At 39.6% G+C, this 19775-nt stretch overlaps 2 protein-coding genes across 2 annotated transcripts; one reads left to right on the top strand and one right to left on the bottom strand.

Moving 5' to 3' along the window:
• On the top strand, positions 1-6104 carry stard7 (StAR-related lipid transfer (START) domain containing 7). Its single transcript, XM_042395876.1, has 9 exons — positions 1-111; positions 458-917; positions 1695-1858; positions 2047-2096; positions 2539-2649; positions 2870-2952; positions 3051-3150; positions 3245-3329; positions 3781-6104. Exons 2-9 carry the CDS (start codon positions 463-465, stop codon positions 3957-3959), a joined length of 1227 nt encoding a protein of 408 aa, XP_042251810.1. The 5' UTR covers positions 1-111; positions 458-462; the 3' UTR covers positions 3960-6104.
• Positions 6105-11534: 5430 nt separating this feature from the next.
• On the bottom strand, positions 11535-18089 carry drg1 (developmentally regulated GTP binding protein 1). Its single transcript, XM_042396212.1, has 9 exons — positions 17877-18089; positions 16186-16309; positions 15856-16031; positions 15687-15756; positions 15026-15195; positions 13788-13918; positions 13147-13314; positions 12876-12998; positions 11535-11890 (listed from the first exon to the last, which is right to left on the bottom strand). Exons 1-9 carry the CDS (start codon positions 17913-17915, stop codon positions 11791-11793), a joined length of 1101 nt encoding a protein of 366 aa, XP_042252146.1. The 5' UTR covers positions 17916-18089; the 3' UTR covers positions 11535-11790.
• Between the last annotated feature and the right edge of the window lie 1686 nt (positions 18090-19775).

The following is a 19775-nucleotide window of genomic DNA, read 5'->3' as shown; positions in this document are numbered from 1 at the left end:
AAGTGGGTGTGTGTGTTAAAGACGTTAGAGGAAGAGGAGGAGGAGGTCAACTGCTCTGCCAGAGTTTGGAAAAACGTGAGGCTGTCGCCACTCTGCAGCAAAGATAAACAGGTAGACAAATTGTGTTGGAGTCACAGAAGACGAAATAATTCACAGTGCAGGTGTTACAGTGTCGATTCAGAAACAAGTGCGACGGTGTTTGGTTGTAGTTTGTCCGTGTCAGTTCACAGAGGTAACGCGAGCTAATGCTAAATGTCGCGTGCTCGCAAACAGCTGCTGTGAATACCGTCACAACTAGAGTCAAATTATGAGTTTTGCAAGCTAAAAAATGTCATTATCTATATAAAGGTGATGCATGATACATCCCTACATGATCGAAGTTAGTTAGCTCGCTGCTTCACTTTGCTGCCTCGGACATTTATTATTTTGTCTTTGGGAACTTGTGTCACGGTCACAGCCGTCATGTTTCACTCTGTGCCCCGTCGTCCCATCTGCGAGATCGGCGTGAATACATTGAGGCTTCAGAGCAGCCGGTCATTCAGGCAGACTGTGGAGGAGGGCAGAGGGAAGCTTGAGAGGGTCCCATGGCTGGGCAGGAGCATGGGCCTGCTGCTGTCCTGGCTGCAGAGGGCAGGTGTCGATGCCAGCGAGGCCGCAGGATCTGGTCGGCATAGGAAGGGCTTGCTCTCCATATTTGCAGACCACTGCAGCTTTGTGACCGGCCAGAGGCTCCGGCGTGCATGTCAGATCGGTGAGCTTTACTCAAACCTGTACTCCGAGAGGACCAAGTGGACCCTGGTTGGGAGCATATGGCGCAGATTTCAGAGCAAGCACGCTCCCAACGGGAAACTTCTCGCGGCCCTGGCTGGCGTCTTCATGTGGGAGAATGAGAAGATTCAAGATGAGGAAATCCGCAGGTTTGGAAGTCCTTTCCTCTAAATCATATATGTGTGATAAGACATGCAGATGGGTGACAAATTAGAGGCAAAACGTGAATGATTGCGTGAAAGATGCATAATAAATACAGATGCTTCCATACAGGACATGAGCAGTCACTGGGTGGCTTCTTTGGTTTGTGAAAACTGATAAAAAGGGCCATTTCACTGATATTTCTCTATCCAGACCCTATTAGACCAAATAGAATAAAGATTTCACAAATCTAAAACCGTTAATGAGGCAGTGAAATCACCCTTTTTTCATGTTTCAGAAGCAAAATAAAGGTTTCACAAATCTGAAAGTGGGTTTAAACAGCGTTATGGCTTTTGCTATGATGTCTAACACTCTTTTATAAGTGTAAGTGGTGAAAAAATGGAGAATCGGCGCTAAATATCAATATTTATGTTTTCCTTAACTTTCCCAACGAATCAGAAGGATATTTTGGACTGACTTGTCAAGACAGTTCTCTCATGCACCATCATCAAAATACCAAATGAGGGAATATCCTTTTGAAGGATTTGTTTTCATACCTCCAGTAGAACTCCAGAGACATGGAGAATTAATGCCAAGGAGCAATGAAGCCTTTTTGCAAGCTCACAATGGCTCAGCATCTCACTGAGACACTTTATAATGGCTGTCCTTTAATTTGTCACCCATTTGTATGTGCAGTTCTGCCCTTCATGGGGATTTGACTCTGATATCTGTAATGTCAAACAACCTGCCCTGATATTTGCATGTTGTTGTTTTTTTTTTTGAAGGTGTGGACTTGAGCTACAGGCACTGGAAGCTGTGAAATCTCAAAATACGTCAGTAGGAACAGTGGCTGGACAACTGGAGCCTGGCTGGGAAGTTGTGATGGAGAAGAAAGACTTTAGAGTGTGGAAGCGGCCTATCCCAGACAGTCACCTCTATGAATACAGAGGTCAGCCAGCTCACAGTCTTACATGTGTAACTAGGTTGCTGATATGCACATAAAACACATTCAACATTCTCTGAGTTACTTGTCTGCTTTGATGATTTACCAGTCCTCATGACCATGAAATGTGATTACATTGGTATGATTTGTCATCTGAATAGTCAGTATCCCTTATTTTTCTCTTTTTATTGCAGTGTTGGGCTCCTACAGCGATGTCACACCAAGACAGTTCTTCAATGTGCAGGTACAGACTTTTAAAATCTCCTTTTGCGTTATCTGCAGTATATTAGTCCCAATTAATGAAGCTATAAAGTGAAACTGATAACTTATTGCAAACCAGTACCTCAGCAGAATAAGAAAACATCAGGAGCAAGGAGAGAGCTGCATTCCTAATTCCTTATCAGGGTTTTGAGTATGTGCCAATCGCCTCACTCCTGAAGTCTAAACTTATGAACCCTGGGAAATCTTTCTGTGATTGACTGATTAGCTGTGAGACTTTGACATGTTTATTTTTTCATTGACTGTTTGTGGTACATTTGTGGCAGCTGTTTAGCGTTTCCATTACCCGGTAGCTGTTGCACAACCAACATGTTTGCACTGTATGAGTGCAGCATAAAAGCAACCCTAACACTCCATGTGCTATTTTAAGCACCTTACCCTTGACTTATGTTTCCCCTCTCACCCAGTTGGATACAGAGTACAGGAAGAAGTGGGATTCTCTGGTTATCAAGCTTGAAGTGGTGGACAGAGATGCCACTACAGGCTCTGAAGTTGTGCACTGGGCTACACACTTTCCTGTGAGTTTCAGTTGATTTCTCATTATGCCTAAAGGGAGATGACTGTTTGTTATGCGTAATGTGTGTTCATGATGCATTTTTTTTCTTCTGTTTTTTTTGTTGTATAAGCAAAGTTTGAATTACCTTCAAATGGTCGACTGCAGCTACTAGCCTGGTTATATTCATCAGTTTGTGTTTTAGAGTCAGCTGTTATTTAATCTTCTTAAATCTCCCCTCACAGTATCCCATGTACTCGAGGGACTATGTGTATGTGCGGCGGTACGATGTTGACTTGGACAACAACTTGATGGTTTTGGTATCCAGGTGAGACTTTAAGTCAAACGTGGTTGAGTTTTTGATGTATTAATAAAGGAACAACTTAAATTTAGTCTCTTTTCAACTTGTGTATTTCTGTTGTACAGAGCTGTGCAGCATCCCAGAGTTCCAGAGTCTCAGGACTTTGTGAGAGTTCATTCATACCAGTCAAAGATGGTCATTCGCCCTCACAAGTCCTTCGATGAGGTTTGTAGTGAATGTTTTACTACCAAAAACAAATCATCTGGCAGGGTTCCGTGTTTTGTAGCCACCAAGTTTGATTTTGTGTTTTTCCTCCCAGAATGGATTTGACTACCTGCTAACCTACAGTGACGACCCTCAGACTGTCTTCCCTCGTTACTGTGTGAGCTGGATGGTGTCAAGTGGTGAGCTGTTTAGTTGTTTGAAACTAGTTAGGGCTGCATCTAATGATTCTTTTTATAATTGCAATAAAGGTGGATAGTGTGCAAATCAAGCCCTAGTTATGTACAGGTGCAGGACAAAAAACACCAACAAGAGAAAAGGAGAGGCTGTCCGCACACTGAAATTTGCAAGCTGCAAGTATTTATTGCAGTGTTTCGACCTACAAAACAAAGACCTGATGAAGACCTTGTGGGTTAAAACGTTGCAATAAATACTTAGGAGCTTGCAAATTTCAGTGTGCTTTATTTTTAAACAATGAATTGTCAATTACCTTTTTGTCTAACCAGCAGTCCAAAACTCTATAAATTTATGTGCATTTTTCTATTGTACTTTTCTACCTCACATACTGCCACTGAATGTACAGTATATATTCTACTTTAATAATAATGAATCTCTCCCTTTTGCACTTTGCAGGTATGCCTGATTTTCTGGATAAGCTGCATACTGCTGCCTTGAGGGCCAAGAACTTGGAAGTGGGAATCTACGACTATGCAGGTGTCATTAAATCCACCGACACCAACCGCCAGCCAAATCAGGAGCGCCTCACTGGAGAAAACAAACATACAGGTGGTCCTGGGCAGATCTACGCTTGAGATGGATATTTTATAAACCGGGGTTATGTTGGTGTGTCTTCACTAACACTTGAACCCTGAATCAAACCCTCCAACCCCAACTTCTTGGGTACATTGTGTGAACTTCAAATGGAACCAACATTAGTGTGAAACATATGTCCATCCATAGACATGGTTATATTTGTTGTAGATGAGATGTCACAAGAACAATGGGTGACAGTGTTACTGTCCTTTTGAGAAAATGTTGCCATGGAAATTGTCATTCAGGCTGCTGGCCTTGGTACTATTTTTGCTTTGCCAGCCAATGCCATGCGGCATCTTTTGCTGCCTTTGGTAATGATGTATGTTCTGCAACCGTTGGTAAGATTGAGCCAAAATTCCTAATTGTAGAGATGCTTTTGCCAAAGCACTGTTCGTCTCCTTTTAACGTTCTATGTCTTGTCTTCCATTCTTTGACAAGACTCTACTTTAAAGGCTATTCAGAGCGCCAGCAGCCACATCACTGGATTCATTTCTGTTGCACAGCATTGGACACACAACAGTAACTATGACTCTGGTGGACATTGTTACTGAAATGTAAAGCTGGGGCGAAGATTTCCGCACTGACAGATGAAGAACTGAGGCCCCTGAGGGGAACACTGTCTAACATGTTTCTTCATTTCATGTATTTAAAGCAACTGGTCTCCTGTTTTCTTGCAGCATGAGTGATTGATCTTAATATGACTGGACAAGAGGAATTTGAAAAAACAAAATGATGCCATTATTAGATAACATGTCCACAAAAGTTAAAATGAAAACCATAGGGCTTCTCTTTTTGTTTTAGGGGATGTCATTATTTTGCTGTCAGCACACTTCAGGTTTGACACTATCCATCTCACCGTGTCTGTGTGACTATTTGAAACTGCCAGCGTTGACAAAACAGCCTTCTGAAGATAAACCGGTCCTTCAGCAGTAGGGGCATAGTGTCTTATAACAACCACATAAATCCTCAGAGACAATGGTACAAATGCACTGCAGTTACGCATTTTGATAAACTGATGCCCTTTTTAGAGAAACACAGAGCACTTGTGCCATCTCACAACCAAATGCATTTCATAGTAAAAAATAAGTTGTCCCATTTCAGCTCAAATTGTTTTGCTATCTTGGTGTTAACAACAGTTGTAGTAGCAAACTGTAGGTTGCACTAGTGAAGTCATGTGTTGCTGTAGATCTTGTACATTCATAAAACCATCGCCGGAATATTGCGAAAAACTTGTTCTTATGAGTATCACAAGCTCTGTTATGTTTGTCCTCTGCATCGTGATGCTACCGTTTTTGTCATAAATATTTGTCCTACTGAAACTCCATAGACCTCATCCTTCCAAATCTGTGTTGTTTTTGTAATTAATGGTTCGCAGGGGGTGTTATGAATGTACGAAGAGCACTACATGCTGTGAAATAAAACATCGCCTATATATAATAAAGTACACTGTTTACAGCCTGACAATCTGGCACAAATATCTTGAAATTTAATTGTGTAAAAACATCTCATCTTGTACTCAAAATTAATGTCATATTTGGTTAAGGTGGAACATTGGAGTGAATCAGCGGTAGTGACTGTTTTTAAGGTAAAGCAGTATCGTGGGTTTCACTGTTGTGAAGGAAATCCCTGTGTATCCAGTATTCGTTATTATATTCCCATTGTGTCAAACATATGTAATCCTTTTCTGTAGTGAATTATTTCCTGATATTTAATTTTTAAAAATGGCAGAGTAGGTTGTGAGATATGATTTTTCTGTCAAAAGTATGAGGGATATTATTACTTTTTGACCTTTTATCTTGTGTGGACAAGAACAGAACTGTGAGACTCAAAAGAGATCATAATAACCCCGTAAACGCTGCAAAATGTTTGCTAATGTTCAGCCTGCGAATGTAACATTTTAGTGGTTTGTCATTTGTGGACACCTGTGTGCCACCTGCAGTAGTCTAAGAGTTGTCACATACTGTTGTTCTTTCTTTCTGCAGGCAGTATAACATTTGTTGTCATGAACTACCACATGGGAATTAATTTAGGAACTGAATTAATGTGTGGAAAATTGAGTGGTTGCACTTGTGACCTTGTGATTTTAAGAATGACTGAAATGGTAAAGCGACTAATCCAATAAAATAAAGAGATCTTCATGTGCATCTTGCTCTGTTTAGCTGTTGATTACAACGCACGGTTGGTTTTTACCCTGTCTTGGTAGAGAAAAGGATGATTAGCGTTGCGTTTGTGCAAGGTAGCAGCTGTAGTCCAGTCTAATGGGATAATCTGTAAACCCTATATTCCCTGTCTGGGCATAAGGTCAGAAACAGACTGCACAGAGACTCTATGGTCTACTGAGAGCACGGTCTGCTCAACTGATCATCTTGAAAGTAACATGTCCCAACAGGAAAAACACAGATGTAAATAATAAGATGAATAATGGCTAAATTCCTTTGAGCTGTTTGATTTCAAGGTCCTGGTATTGTGCACGCTGGCTCACTGTCACACTATCATGGCGCACCGGGACACTTAAATATAACAAAGCCATTATTAATATTAGTAACACCTGTGCTTTAAGTCATGCTGTGAAAAATCAAAAAATTTCCCCCTCTTTTTAGTTAAATGTGTTTGATAATTTGTATTTAAAACAATATAATAACTGCATTTAAGATGGCAGCTACAAGTGAGGAATTAGATAACACACCGCCTTATCCATGGTGCAAGTGCATTTTGATAAAATAAAAAAACAATGACAATATCTGTCATTTTAATTCTGGCACATACTGCTGCCAAAGTTAAATTTCCAAAACAAAGGAGGATGTATTTTTCCTGGAATATGTAGGCTATGACAAATGCATGAATAAATATTTCCCCAGGATAGAGCGCATTGACTCAGTACAACACAGCAAGACATGGCTTGTGGTATACTTCATCGCCGTAATGGTCTTTATGACAGTGGTTCAAACACCAGTCTTGCAGCAGTATTGTGTAGTGTACATTATCATCTAATGTCTGCAGCACATGGAGTGTTAGTAAAGACTGAATCAATGAAAATAAGAGTCATAAAGAAAGGAGGAGTCTGGTTTATACATTTTAAATTCATTGGTTAAATGCACTTGTTGTGATTTGACTTATGGGACAGCACAGACTGAATTCAGAGTAATATAATTTTATCATCATTTCAAGAACATAAACGAAGTGTCTAAAACACCGGTTTGTATGTCTCAGGCATTGCGCAATGTCTCATGGGTTGATTTACAGATCGGTGACGTGTCTGCTGTCTTAACAGAGTGCACATTGTTTTAATGTATGACCTCTACCAGCCGCAATTATTAGCCATAGTTAAAAGCCACTGAGCACTTAATGTAATTGATCGTTTCCACAAATCTGCCATATTGGAACCAACCAGCTTGTAGAAAAATCTGCTTCGTCTATGTGAGTCCTATAAACCCTTTGAACCCCACTCTCTCTCTCTCTTTTTTTTAAATCAATTTTTGCCCTTCATTCAACATGAAAAAAAATTGTGGCAGTAAAACACACAGGATGATTAGATATTTATTATAAACCAGGATAATGGTCATAGTCTTTAGAATTCATCATGAAATAAAAGAACATAAAAAAAAAATAAGTAATAAAATTACAGTCTGGACTGGAAGTGATAAAAGTATGCATTTAATAAATAAAATTGCCTCATGGTTATTGGTAATTTTGTCTTAATTCACACAGTTCATTCTTACATGCTGAACAAATTTTATTGCTGTGTCTTGCATGTTTTTTACATTTAAAAATGCACAGGTAAAGAAGTGACTTTGAGAAGTGTAAAACAGATTTTCTCAATCTCTACGGAGTTCTGACATTAGACTGATAACAAGAGAAGGCAGATAGAAGGCAATTGAATAGAAGGCAGATTGTGCTCACAAGCCTCCAAGGTGCTTGGCACAACCATGGACAGAAGATACACTGCATGGTTAGATCAAGCACAATGGGGTCCTGGGCAAAGACAAAAACCACAAACACAGATCACAGGGGACCCAGCTCAGTACAAGGCACCCAATGGGCTTGAAAGCTTATCAGGTTTTAGATATAAATGTAAACGAGGGGAAAAAAACAGCAAGACAGAATACATCTTGTTGCGTTCTTCAGACATGGCTAACTCAACCTTGATGAGCATGGTTCAAAAACTATAAGCAAAAGTCCTGAAAAAATAGATATAATTAAAGCATTTTCTGGGTCTTTGCAGTTGACGGACAGTCCTGTGATTCGGTGGCATCTGCAGTCCAAGAGTCGAAGCCCAGAGGTGTGAGCCAATGGTGGAAAAGTCACCATTGGTTTAAACAATGATTTGAAAATTAAAGTTGAGGTTAAGAACATCTGCAGAATAAGAAAAAAGATTAGTCACAGGGCACACTTACTGCGGAAAAAAGGGTTACACCCTTCTTGCGCACGAACTGCGGCAAACCCCACCCTCCCGTCCTTGGCGCCCTACTCTACCAGACTCGACTGAAAAATTCTAAATTCTAAATTCTAAAAATTCTATCACTGTTTTACAAACATTGAAAATATTCAACATTTTCAATAAAAGATTTACATCAGGCCTTGTAAAATGGTGGCTTAATCAAATTAGTTTCTCCATCAGTCTACTGGGCGTTCTTCAACTGATCAATGGAAACAGAGTTTGGGTAATTCCTCGGTGACCTTGTTAAGAACCGCAGCATCTCATACAGTTAGTCTCTGAAATTTTACTTGCAATTGACTAAAAAATAAGTCTTGGTGGCCAAGGACACCAATGGACTGAAGATTGATAGTTATAGCTAGAGTATATTGCTGTAGTCCATCTGAGGACATTTTTCATCTCCTCAGAGTAAAGATACAACCATTCCTGACATTTTAGTCTTAACTGTGTTAACGGTCACTGAGTGCAATGTCAAGAGTCATGATACCATCAAGCTAAGAGCTGTTTCTCCTTAAGGTTTGCCAATCTTGTTACCTTCTCCTGTGCCTCTTTCAGCTCCCCTGGGACATTTTACTAAAATGAGAAGGCATGGTGCGATAATCAACTTAGAACTGTGGCAACTGAACCACTTTGTGTGATGAAATTACATCATAATGCATATCAATGCACCATAGAGAAACCCTGCATTTGTAGCGACCAAATGGTGTGAAAATGGGAGTACTTTGGGTGAAAATGGTGGGTGGTGGCAGTCAAACAGACCTCTGTTTTTCAGAGCAATGACGATGACAAAGGGATGCAGTGAGGCTGATGGGATGGTGTGATGTTTTTTTTTTTTTTTGCATTGATGATTGTGATACATAATTACGCAGTCTTACCTTCTTTTTGTTGTTTTTTCTTCTTGGATCACCACAGTCAGGATCTTTCAGGAGTCGCTGTTCAAATTCTTGCATGAATCTCAGAATCTAACCATAAATTTGAACTGAAGAAGGTTTAAACTTTATCATTTATCATGAAAAGTGCCTGATATAAAGCAAAAGAACTACACCAAATATTCTTTAGACTAAGGGTCACACTGACCAATCCAACAAATTATCAATACAACACTGCAAATATAAGATTTAGTCATAACTTTCTCTGTATTTTACAGTCAACCTCTCGCTTGCAGTCTTTAGAAAGTAACTTCTACACATCTGTTCTTTCCAAGAAACCCACCTTTCCATCCGCTGGCCCCAAAGTTGAAGCTCAGCATGGTGCAGCCGGTTGAGAAGACTTGAAGGCGAGTGGCTTCTCTGAGCTGAGTCTTGGGGTCTTCCAGCTTGCTCTACTGGAGACAGACTGTCCTGGCTGCGTCCTCAGCACCCTTCAAGTCCCCATCTCCTGCCCCTCCTTCAAGCTAGGAGGGGTTGGTGATGTTCTCTTGGGATAGGTGCACAGGCAAGGAGGACTTGGACAGGCTCGGATTGGACGTTTGGTTGGGGAGTTTGGGGGGGGTCCGATTCCGCATTTCATAAATATTAATACAAAGTCCTCCCTCTCCAAATGGGTAGATTCTTTAATTTTGTTAGAGGGGGAAGTGCTTTATTCACTTAATGGCTTTTATTAGTGCCCGGTCTTCAACTCTTTCATTAGCTAAAGTGCTGCTATAATTTACAGGGTAAAAGAGGGTGGGGAAGAGGCGGTGTCTGAGGAGGGTTGATCCTGCTGCTGCTGCTGGACAAGCAGGCAAAACCCTCAACTACTGCAGCTTTCCCTAAAAAAGTGGCTATTTTCTCAGAAGAACTGTACTCTATAACATCAAATACACTCTTAAGAGTATCTATAACGTACATTCACATTAGACCATTTTAGTGTTATGACCATGTTTGCTCTCTTGCACATTGGCTTTTTATGGCTCCATTGGCTTGACTCTTGAATCTCTTAATGCTTGTTAAACATCCAAGACTAACATTGTTCGATTCAGACAGTGTCACCACTAATTAATAGACAATATTTGTAGAACTTTTGACAAGTACATAAATGGCTTCTTATAGCCTGTATGGCTGGACATAGATTATTTTGTGGTTTTGCTCAACAATACAGAGCAGATTTTTCATTAGGGATCCAGTACTGTGATAATCCGTCTTTGCATTTACATAAAGGATGATTTCATATTTTTTTTAGTTAATGCAGATAAGCATGATCGTCTATCATCTATATTGGATATACTGTATTGCTCTGGCGCTGTTCAGTATATCTTACCTAGCTTTTCCTGCATGATACATCTTACATATATTAGATGAAATGTAAGATCAGTTTATTTAGACTGGCAAAGCTCAAACTAACAATGCCACTAACACTACGTATGTAGCATATTTAAATATGCTATGAGACAGGCACATGTACCTTTATAAAAGCTTATCTGAATTGTATGTTTTAGCTTTTTTTGATTGGGTTGATGGAGTGTAGAGTCTTTATTCTTTAAATTTCCACTCTGACTAAATCATATTGTAGTCTATATTTACTCCTGGATACACTGGCGCCATCCTCTGCGCTCACTAGCTAATATCAGGTGCTCAGACACAAAATGGCCACTACACTTCATGCAGGTTGCAACATATCGACATTAGATAATGCAAGCCTCCAGAGTGCTCCCAGCTCTGATGAAATGCTCTTTATTTTGCTCCACAGAGTCTTGTTAGTCGTGAACAGCCAGCATATGATGTCCCCAAACTGTGTCTGAGTGAATGAACTGATTAACCTGAGTGGCCGTCCCTACCAGAGAGAGGGGGTGGGCCACCAGCCTGAATAACTGCCTTCATCATCAATGTCACATAAATCACTTAGCTGGGCAGGGCTTTCAAATGAGACTTTTTTCCTCTGAGCCAGACTGAAATGGTCGCGGTAATGCTGTTGCTGAGTGCTAGTGTGTTTCTGAGGGAAACATGTAACTGTGATAGAGCACAGGATCATATGGTGCAACATTTCTGTGACACTTTAGTCTCAAATCACATGTGGTATGTTAAATCATCTTGATTAAAATAGAGGACATAAGTATGTCTGGCTATATGTGAGACAGAATACATGCTAAAATTCATGTGGAAGGTAAAATAAATCAGGAAAAAAAGAAGAAAAAAGGTTGCACAAGAATGAAACAGCAAGATTCCTTTATGTTTTTATTGTACAGATTTTAATGCAAGCCTTAACCAATATTCAATATGAACTATTCATGGTGTTAAGTACTGTTGGGTTCTTTTAGATGTGACACTTAAATTCATGTCATTGTAATTTTAAATTAGAGCAAAAAAAACTGGGAACCACATAACACAGACGCTCTGATGGATATGTTTGGTGATTTATCGAGCAACTGTACAGAACACTTTTCGATACTCAGGCCATGCAGTGACTCAAGACTCCTTTTACTTCTTCACCAGCTGGATGACATCTTCATCCTCCAACACATGGTCTTTGCCCACCTTTTGAGGGTTGTGTTTCACAGATGATCCCCACACGAGTGCACTGAAAGTAGGAAATTATTGTTCATGAGTCATCACTTCATATGTTTCATTTTTCACCACCTTACAGAAAACAAGATGACGGAGCTCATCGTGCAGTAATTCACACCAGAAAATAATCAAGATGCATCTATTCTTTCTTTGCTACAATAACTGTTCTGCACTATAAAGTAACCTACAGGATGCAAATCACATAGGCTCTCTAATCATGTATGTCACTGTTTGACCAATTCATTCCCCGGAGGATAGATAATGCTCAGTAGCACTAACATATTGACTGATTGACGATCTTAGCTCTCCCATTTGGAGATGGCGACGCAACACATCATCTCAGATCCTAATCCAGACTCTCCAATTAATGCTTATCTGACGTACCTCGCCGTAAAGAGGGCAATGGCTGTGATTGAAGTGACTGTGTTTTAAACCATTTGTCTACCACTTGTCATCTGGTTTAAGGTAACCATCAATGTCTTTAAGTGAAAGCTGGTAAAACTGCTTAATAAATGAAATGGGCTGCCAAATAAATACACGTTAATTTAAGGGGTCTAAATGGTCCTAACCACATCCATTATTTAAAAAATTCACTATGCCAGCCAAAACAGACATATTTTTTGGATGGCTTTGTTTCTATTTCCGATATTCTGCCTATATAAACTACAAATAAGACTACAGTTTTATAGACATTTAAACAAGCTTACAAAATAAGCATTATCATAACCAATCCTCCCTTTAACAAACATTTTACAGTGGTTTGATTTCTCCAATAGTGAGCATGGACAAAAGGCATTTACAAGAAAATGTACAATCCTGATGTAATGAATAGCCTAATGTCATCTGTTTGTATGTGATAAAGACGATGAAATAATTACAAGAAAAAAGATACTCCTCTGGGGAAGTATAAGACAAGATTGCACACATGATCAAATCTGTGCACCGAGATAAAATTCCTTTCAACAAGTGAAAATACAAACCAAATCTACATTACTCACTACTTCAATTCTTTGATGAGGTTTTTGTGGATCTTTAAGCAGAAATCCTCGACTGAAGTTCGTTCGGTGGGGAGTACGACAGGAGATGTGTAATCAGGAAGCTGGCCTTTGGGTTTGGTGTAGCTGCAAATGAACACATCACTTCAGTCAACATTTTCCAGTCTGAGCAAAACTTACAATTTTAAATAGATTCCTTGTTCCGCAGCGTTCACATCCCCGGCTGCCTTTTACCACCATTCACATCCCCTTATGGTGACTAAACAACTCTTACATGCGCACAAGCTGTAGGTAGTCCCACATCCTCTCCAGCAGGTCATCGAAGTTCCAGCGGTGGTGGGCTGAGATGGGTACACAGTGGGGCACCTTGTAGATGATGTCAAGCTCCTCGATGGAGATCTGGTCGATTTTGTTGAGCACATAAATGCACGGGATGTAGACCCTGTTATGATGAGAGACTGTCAGTGGATGCTGAGCATGAAATTACTGCATAATCTGCAAACATCAGTGTTCAGCAGCCTGAAGTGAATTCACACCTTTGTCTGTTTTTACTGTTAAAATTGAAAAAGGAAAATCAACAACCTCCGGCCGTGTTCAACCTTTCACTGCATTTTACTGCATTTATTTTAATAGATTTAGATGCATTTGTCAAGTTTTTATGCTTATTTTCATTGAGGAACCTTAAGTAAGAGACGACATTGCTTAACTAGAGATTAGACTTTGCATGACACACACATATGAAAAATCTTAAATGGCCTAAAAATGCAAGTGTGGAAGCCTGTCTGATACATGGACAGCATTTTCAAATGTATCTGCATTGGTGAGGAGGGGACTGAAGTGGGATTTTAGATTCCTGCAGGCCACACCCACTGGGAATGACTAAGGAAGGCCCATTCTAGCACTTCAGCAGCTTACCGATTTCCCTCCACCACATCAATGAGGTCATCAGCTGTGGCGTCACTGCGCAGAGTGATGTCGGCGTTGTGGATCTTGTACTCTGCCAGGATAGACTTCACCGTATCACCATCCAGCTCACTTTGTGCACACTAAGAGAGGACATCGAGGACAGGCATGTCAATCAACACTAGTCTCGCGATACCAGACAATCAGAGCTCTCTGCCTACTGAAGTCTGGGGATGTCTAAATGCATTATAGTTGTTCGAACAGCGGCGAGAACAGCCGCTAACAAACCTACGCCCCTTACATTTTGTCAAGGACACGCCTTACCAGAAATGATGCCTGCCCCCCCTTCTCCTCCGTAGTGAACTACATGTCACCGCCCAATATGAAGGGCCGCCCCAAAGACTTTGGATTGGTTCTGCAATGCAGCTTTTTTTTAACTCCCTAATTGTTTCCACCCAGTTTTAACAAAGAAACCTAGGAGACTGTCGTCAGTCTCTATGAGCGAAGCGTTTAGACTGACTTGTGAGTCTAATCAACACTAGACAATAAGACATATTTAACACATTGTATGATTTACATCACGCTTCAAGTACAGAATAAAGAAAATCCATCAGTAAAATAATATAGTTGCAATCATGATATTTATCAAATTCCAAATTTACCAAAGAAATGCTGATATTTTGCGGGAGGGAAGAATAAATGTGTTAGAGAATCTTAGTGAAGAGTAATCTCATGTATGTCCACCAGAGGGGAGCATTGAAAAGTGCTTCACTGTTTGTTGCCAAGGAGATCAGACACACTAGTTATATAAAAATGTGTTTTCGCATTTAATTGTGCACATCAGTTCAAATGCTGGTGATCAAAGGTTTTCAGATGTTTGTTTAAACTAATGGGATAACAGAAAAATAGCCATCATCAAAACACACTGACAATCAACTATAGATATCCCTGACAAATAAAATCATGCATGTCAAAACAATGGCAGTATTTAAGGACATCCCGTAATTGACTATCAACTTTTGGATGGTTCATCCTAAGATAATCTCATTTTTACGGCTCAGAAGTTCGTTGAATAACTAGTAGACAACCAGTATTTTATAACACCATCACACACCCCTACTGCCTCTAAAACCAACTAAAAACTCCTCTCAGCAATTAAATTATTCGTTTTAGACACTCATTTAGAGGTGAAAATTGCGACAAGTTTGCATCTCTGTATTTAAATTGCCATCATGCTGTGTGAAACATACTGTAGCTGTGAAGTTGATGCCTCCTTTGTCCTTCTTCTTGAAGCCAATGTTGGGTGGTTGCTTGTTAAGCCTGATGCCGAAGCCCTCCAGCTCGTGTTCTATTAGCTTCTTATGAAGAAGAGGCTTCAACACATCAAGCACTATCAGGATCAGGTTGCAGGTTCGAGCAACTAAAGCAGAGGGAGGAGGGAGAAGCAGACAGTGAGAGCAGAGTGGATGAGGGAGTCGTGTCGCTTCCGTAGTGGATACAGTATGGATCTGTAACCATTTCATAAGAATAACACTTGTGATGCTTTTTCCCAAATTCCCTCAAGGCATTCCTGAGATATCACGTTCCCATGAATGGGACACACGGATGGACAACCCGAAAACATAATGCCTCCGGTCATGGCCGTCGCTGGTGCAGAGGCATAAAAATGAATGTGATGAAATTATGTCTCATAAGATGCAAAATGAATGTGAAGTTAAAATTGAAGTTTTAAACTCATCAAAAACTCATAATGACAGAAGAGACAAAAACTCTGATGATTCAGACTTTTATATTAATATCACTAGGGGAAAAAACAAAATTATACTGGTATTATACTTGGTTTTATGATTTTACTTTGCCAATGAAAACCAGTTTTAACCTAATCAGAAACCTCACTGATCACACAATTACCTGCAATGACCTGTCTGCCTCTGCCCTTGCCGTCCTTGGCTCCCTCAATGATTCCTGGGAGATCCAGGAGCTTAGAGGAAAGAAGGCAAGAAAGTAAAATAAGCAACCTAATGAAAATATAAACTGAAAAAACTTTTGCAGCTACTGGGGAAAAAAAAAAAGCCTGTACCTGAATTTTTGCACCTTTGTAGCGAATGACTCCAGGTACTGTTGTAAGAGTGGTGAACTCGTAGGCGGCAACCTCAGAGTACACACCTGCAAGGTTACTTAACAGTGTTGATTTTCCCACTGAAGGAAAACCAACAAAGCCAACACGAGCATCACCAGTTTTTGCTACATCAAAACCTAAAAGAGAAAATCAAGACATCAGAAACTCAAACAAATCAAACCAAATATCCACTATGATGTTTCAGGACAGGAGACTCAAACATATCTTTGGAATGATATCTAAGTAAGAGTAGTAACTATGGACAAAGTATGCAATATTTAAAAGTCTTACCTTCTCCTGTTCCGCCACCACTGCCTCCCTTTGGTGTGATGAGTTCCCTCCTGAGTTTTGCAAGACGTGCTTTGAGCAGACCCAAGTGGTGAGCTGTGGCCTTGTTCCTCTGCGTCCTGGCCATCTACAATTAGCAGTGAAAACACCAGCATGAGGTCTCACTCTTGTTCTTTTTATGACAATTTTGGAATAATCACTGAGCAGTCTGAGCTGTGTGCCCCTCTCTCTTCCCATTTTCTCCTCCTGTCCGCTCTTGTCTCACAGGTTCTCTTGCTGTACCAGCATCCATCCTGTACCAGCTTCCCTGGCTGTCTGTACCATTTCCTGAGGTTTTTGATCTGTTAACCCCATCCTGCAGGAATTCAGCCTTACCTCACGTCTCTCTCTCTTTATGAATGATGTCTTTCTAAACAATGTTTCTTCTCTGTAAATAATGTCTTTTCTCATCTCTTGTCCCGTGTATGTGAATAGTGTGATGTGAGTCTCCCCTGTGTGCATGTGTGGTCCCTCCTCCTACCAGGCCTCTGTGTTGATGGAGGTTGTGTGGCTCAGGTCCTATTCTGTTCTGGTTGCACCTGGAAGCTACTCAGTGTCCTCTTTGTCACATTCTTTATATGTATATATAAATAATATAAATCCATCATAATTTTGTTATCCTGTATCCACCACCCCCCTGTTTTGAGACTGTCTGAATAGGAGGTAAACTGTTCTCTTTCACCTGACCTCTCTTTATCACCACTTGCTCTGTTGAGCAAATCTACAGTAGTCTCAGGGCTGCAACTAATGATTATTTTTCATTATTGATTAATCTGTTGATTATTTCCTTGATTAATTGATTAGTTGTTTGGTCAATAAAATGGTTTCCCAGAGCCCAAGGTGATGTCTTCAAATGTCTTGTCCACAACCTAAAGATATTCAGTTTAATGTCATAGAAGACTAAAGAAACCTGAAAATATTTACATTTGAGAAAGTAGAATCAGACAATTTGGACTTTTTTTTTTAAATTAAAAAGTGTCTCAAAATGATTAATTGCTCATCTAAACTGTTGGCAACTAATCGATTAAGCAACTGATCGTTGCTCTTCTAAGTAGTCAGATTTCTTTATATCGTATTTCTCCCTTGGTATTTTCAGTTCATCTTAATTAAAAGTAGTTATGGAACTTCTTTCTCTAGCTACGCCCTTACACTACACGTCCACTTTTTAAAAGCTCTTGTTAAGGGCAACTTTTCGTGTCAAACGTTGTTTACCACTCATAATCTGTATCCCTTTCTTGAATACCATTGTTGTTGTCCTATTTATGGAAAGGCAGAGGCTCTAACAGCTAAAAAACACATGTTGACATTTTCATGTTTCACTCATTTTGGTCTGAGTTTGGATGATTTATAATAGACTTAATGTTACCTCACCGAGCCGGTTGCCAACCAGTCACATAACGTTACATGGAGTTGGCACTAACGTTAGCCGTATCTATGCTGCTGCCTCAGGGGATAGCAACATCCTGACAATTATATAATTTGATTCCTAACAATTTCCAAGTCGAATAAGCATGTTAAGAAACTGTTCAATAGAAATAATGATTATAAAATAAGGCCTAGCTGTGGGAGCCATGCTAATATTTGCTAGCATTGGCAGCTAACGGTTAGCGAAAACGTGATTCATTGAGTTTGCCAGATGTCTACTTTTAACTTACCTCATTTTCAATCTCTGCTATTTTGGCGAGTATACTCATGATGGCGGCGACTCTTGTGTGCAATTGACGTTAGTGTACGAAGTTGGAAAAAATTTACATAGAAGTTGGCAAAGTTAGATGTTATTTAGCAAGCAGACAGTTTGGGCTACAGGCTAATAGCCTACACCACGCAAGTGTCGTTGCGCGCTGCTTCGCGGGAAATCTCGCGATGACACAGTCAGTGTGTCGTAGTTAAATATGCCCAGAGTATTGACTCGCAGGACGAAATTATGAAGGATGAGACAAATAGGCCTGCAAGTTAGGGCTGAAAGATAAAAAAAAATCATAATCAGAGTTTGGCTCCGCATGCGTCATCTAGCAAGTTAAGTTTTGACAGAGACATTTGAATAGTATTGCAGTGGAGTAATAGGTCTACTGGTGTTTCTTACAGTTTATCCACTCCTGTCAATGAGTGTCAGCGGTGGAAAGTAACTAAGTATATTTATTCAAGTACTGTTCATAGATAAAGTTCTAAGATATTTGTCCTATACTTGAATATTTTACGCTACTTTACACTTCTACTATTGGAAGTGTTAAATAGTCCACTATATTTATTTGACTTTGAGTTTCTTTTAAAATTTACACACACACACACACACACACACACACACACACACACACACACACACACACACACACACACACACACATGATAAACTTATGGAATACAGTATATTGTTAAACATTAAGAGTGTCTATCTAGGCCCCTGATCTCTTAGGTTTTAGATGTGTCCGAGTTGTTAGCAGTTGCACCAAAGAGACATGTCCCCGTTTCATTTCTGTTTTAATAAACTTTATTCACTTCAAAACAGAGTTGCAAAATGCTTTTAGGCCCATATAAATCAAATGATCCAATATTTTACAAAAATCAATACAAATTTGAGAAAAATTACTAGTAAGTGAATACAAATTAGTGTAACAGAAATATTTTGTCTTTTTTCCTGCCCCATTATCTCTTGACCCTCCAGATTTATCTTGTGGTCCATTGGAGGGCCCGACCTCAGGTTGGGAGCCACTGGACTAACTGTATATAAAGTTGTTCAAACTAGCTACATGTTGACCAGCTGCAACAGTAGTGCTATACTTAAACATCAGTAACAATCAAATAATGTCATATAAAATAACATGTCAGTGACAGGGGCCATTTTTCTGTGGAACGCATACTACTTTGAATACTTCAAGTAAATTTTGATCATAAGACTTCTATACTTATACTGTATTCAAGAAGGGTTTTGAATGCATAACTTTTACTTGTAATGGGGGATATTTAGATTATTGTATTGATACTTAAAAAAACACTAATGGGACTAGACTAGACTAAATATTTGAAGGACCTTTCAGTATAATCCAATACATTTCAACAGCACCACAAGTACAGCCTCTACAGCCTAAATCACCATAAAACTGAATCGACAGCTGAATATCATAACGTGGAGAAGGATTTATTGTACAGCAGCTGTATTAGTTTTAGCCAGTAATAAATTAGCAACTTAATGTATAAGAGGTTGAATATGTGATTGACAGTCTTACAGTCTCCTTTACGATGCCTACAAGTTACTATCTGGGGCAAAATATACCCAGAATATTCATATTTGAGCCATAACTCCTTTAATTTATCTCCATTATCAGTGAGAATTCAAGAGAGGTTTCCACACCAAATTAAATTAAATTAAAATTAAAATGTAAAATTAGAATTTGCACCACAGTTTACACAGTAATATGCTGATGGAATTGTTTTAAATGTTTATGCACAAACACACACACACAAACACACATTTTACCTTGTCCTATCATACAAATTCTCACACAATAAAAAAAAAATGACACAGGCCTGTCAAATAGTATATTTTTATTGTTTAA

This window comes from Thunnus maccoyii, chromosome 19 (genome assembly GCF_910596095.1).
Source record: "Thunnus maccoyii chromosome 19, fThuMac1.1, whole genome shotgun sequence".
NCBI classification, from domain to species: domain Eukaryota; kingdom Metazoa; phylum Chordata; class Actinopteri; order Scombriformes; family Scombridae; genus Thunnus; species Thunnus maccoyii.
The sequence above is the reverse complement of the archived record's forward strand: the minus strand, read 5'-3'. Positions and strand labels throughout refer to the sequence as shown.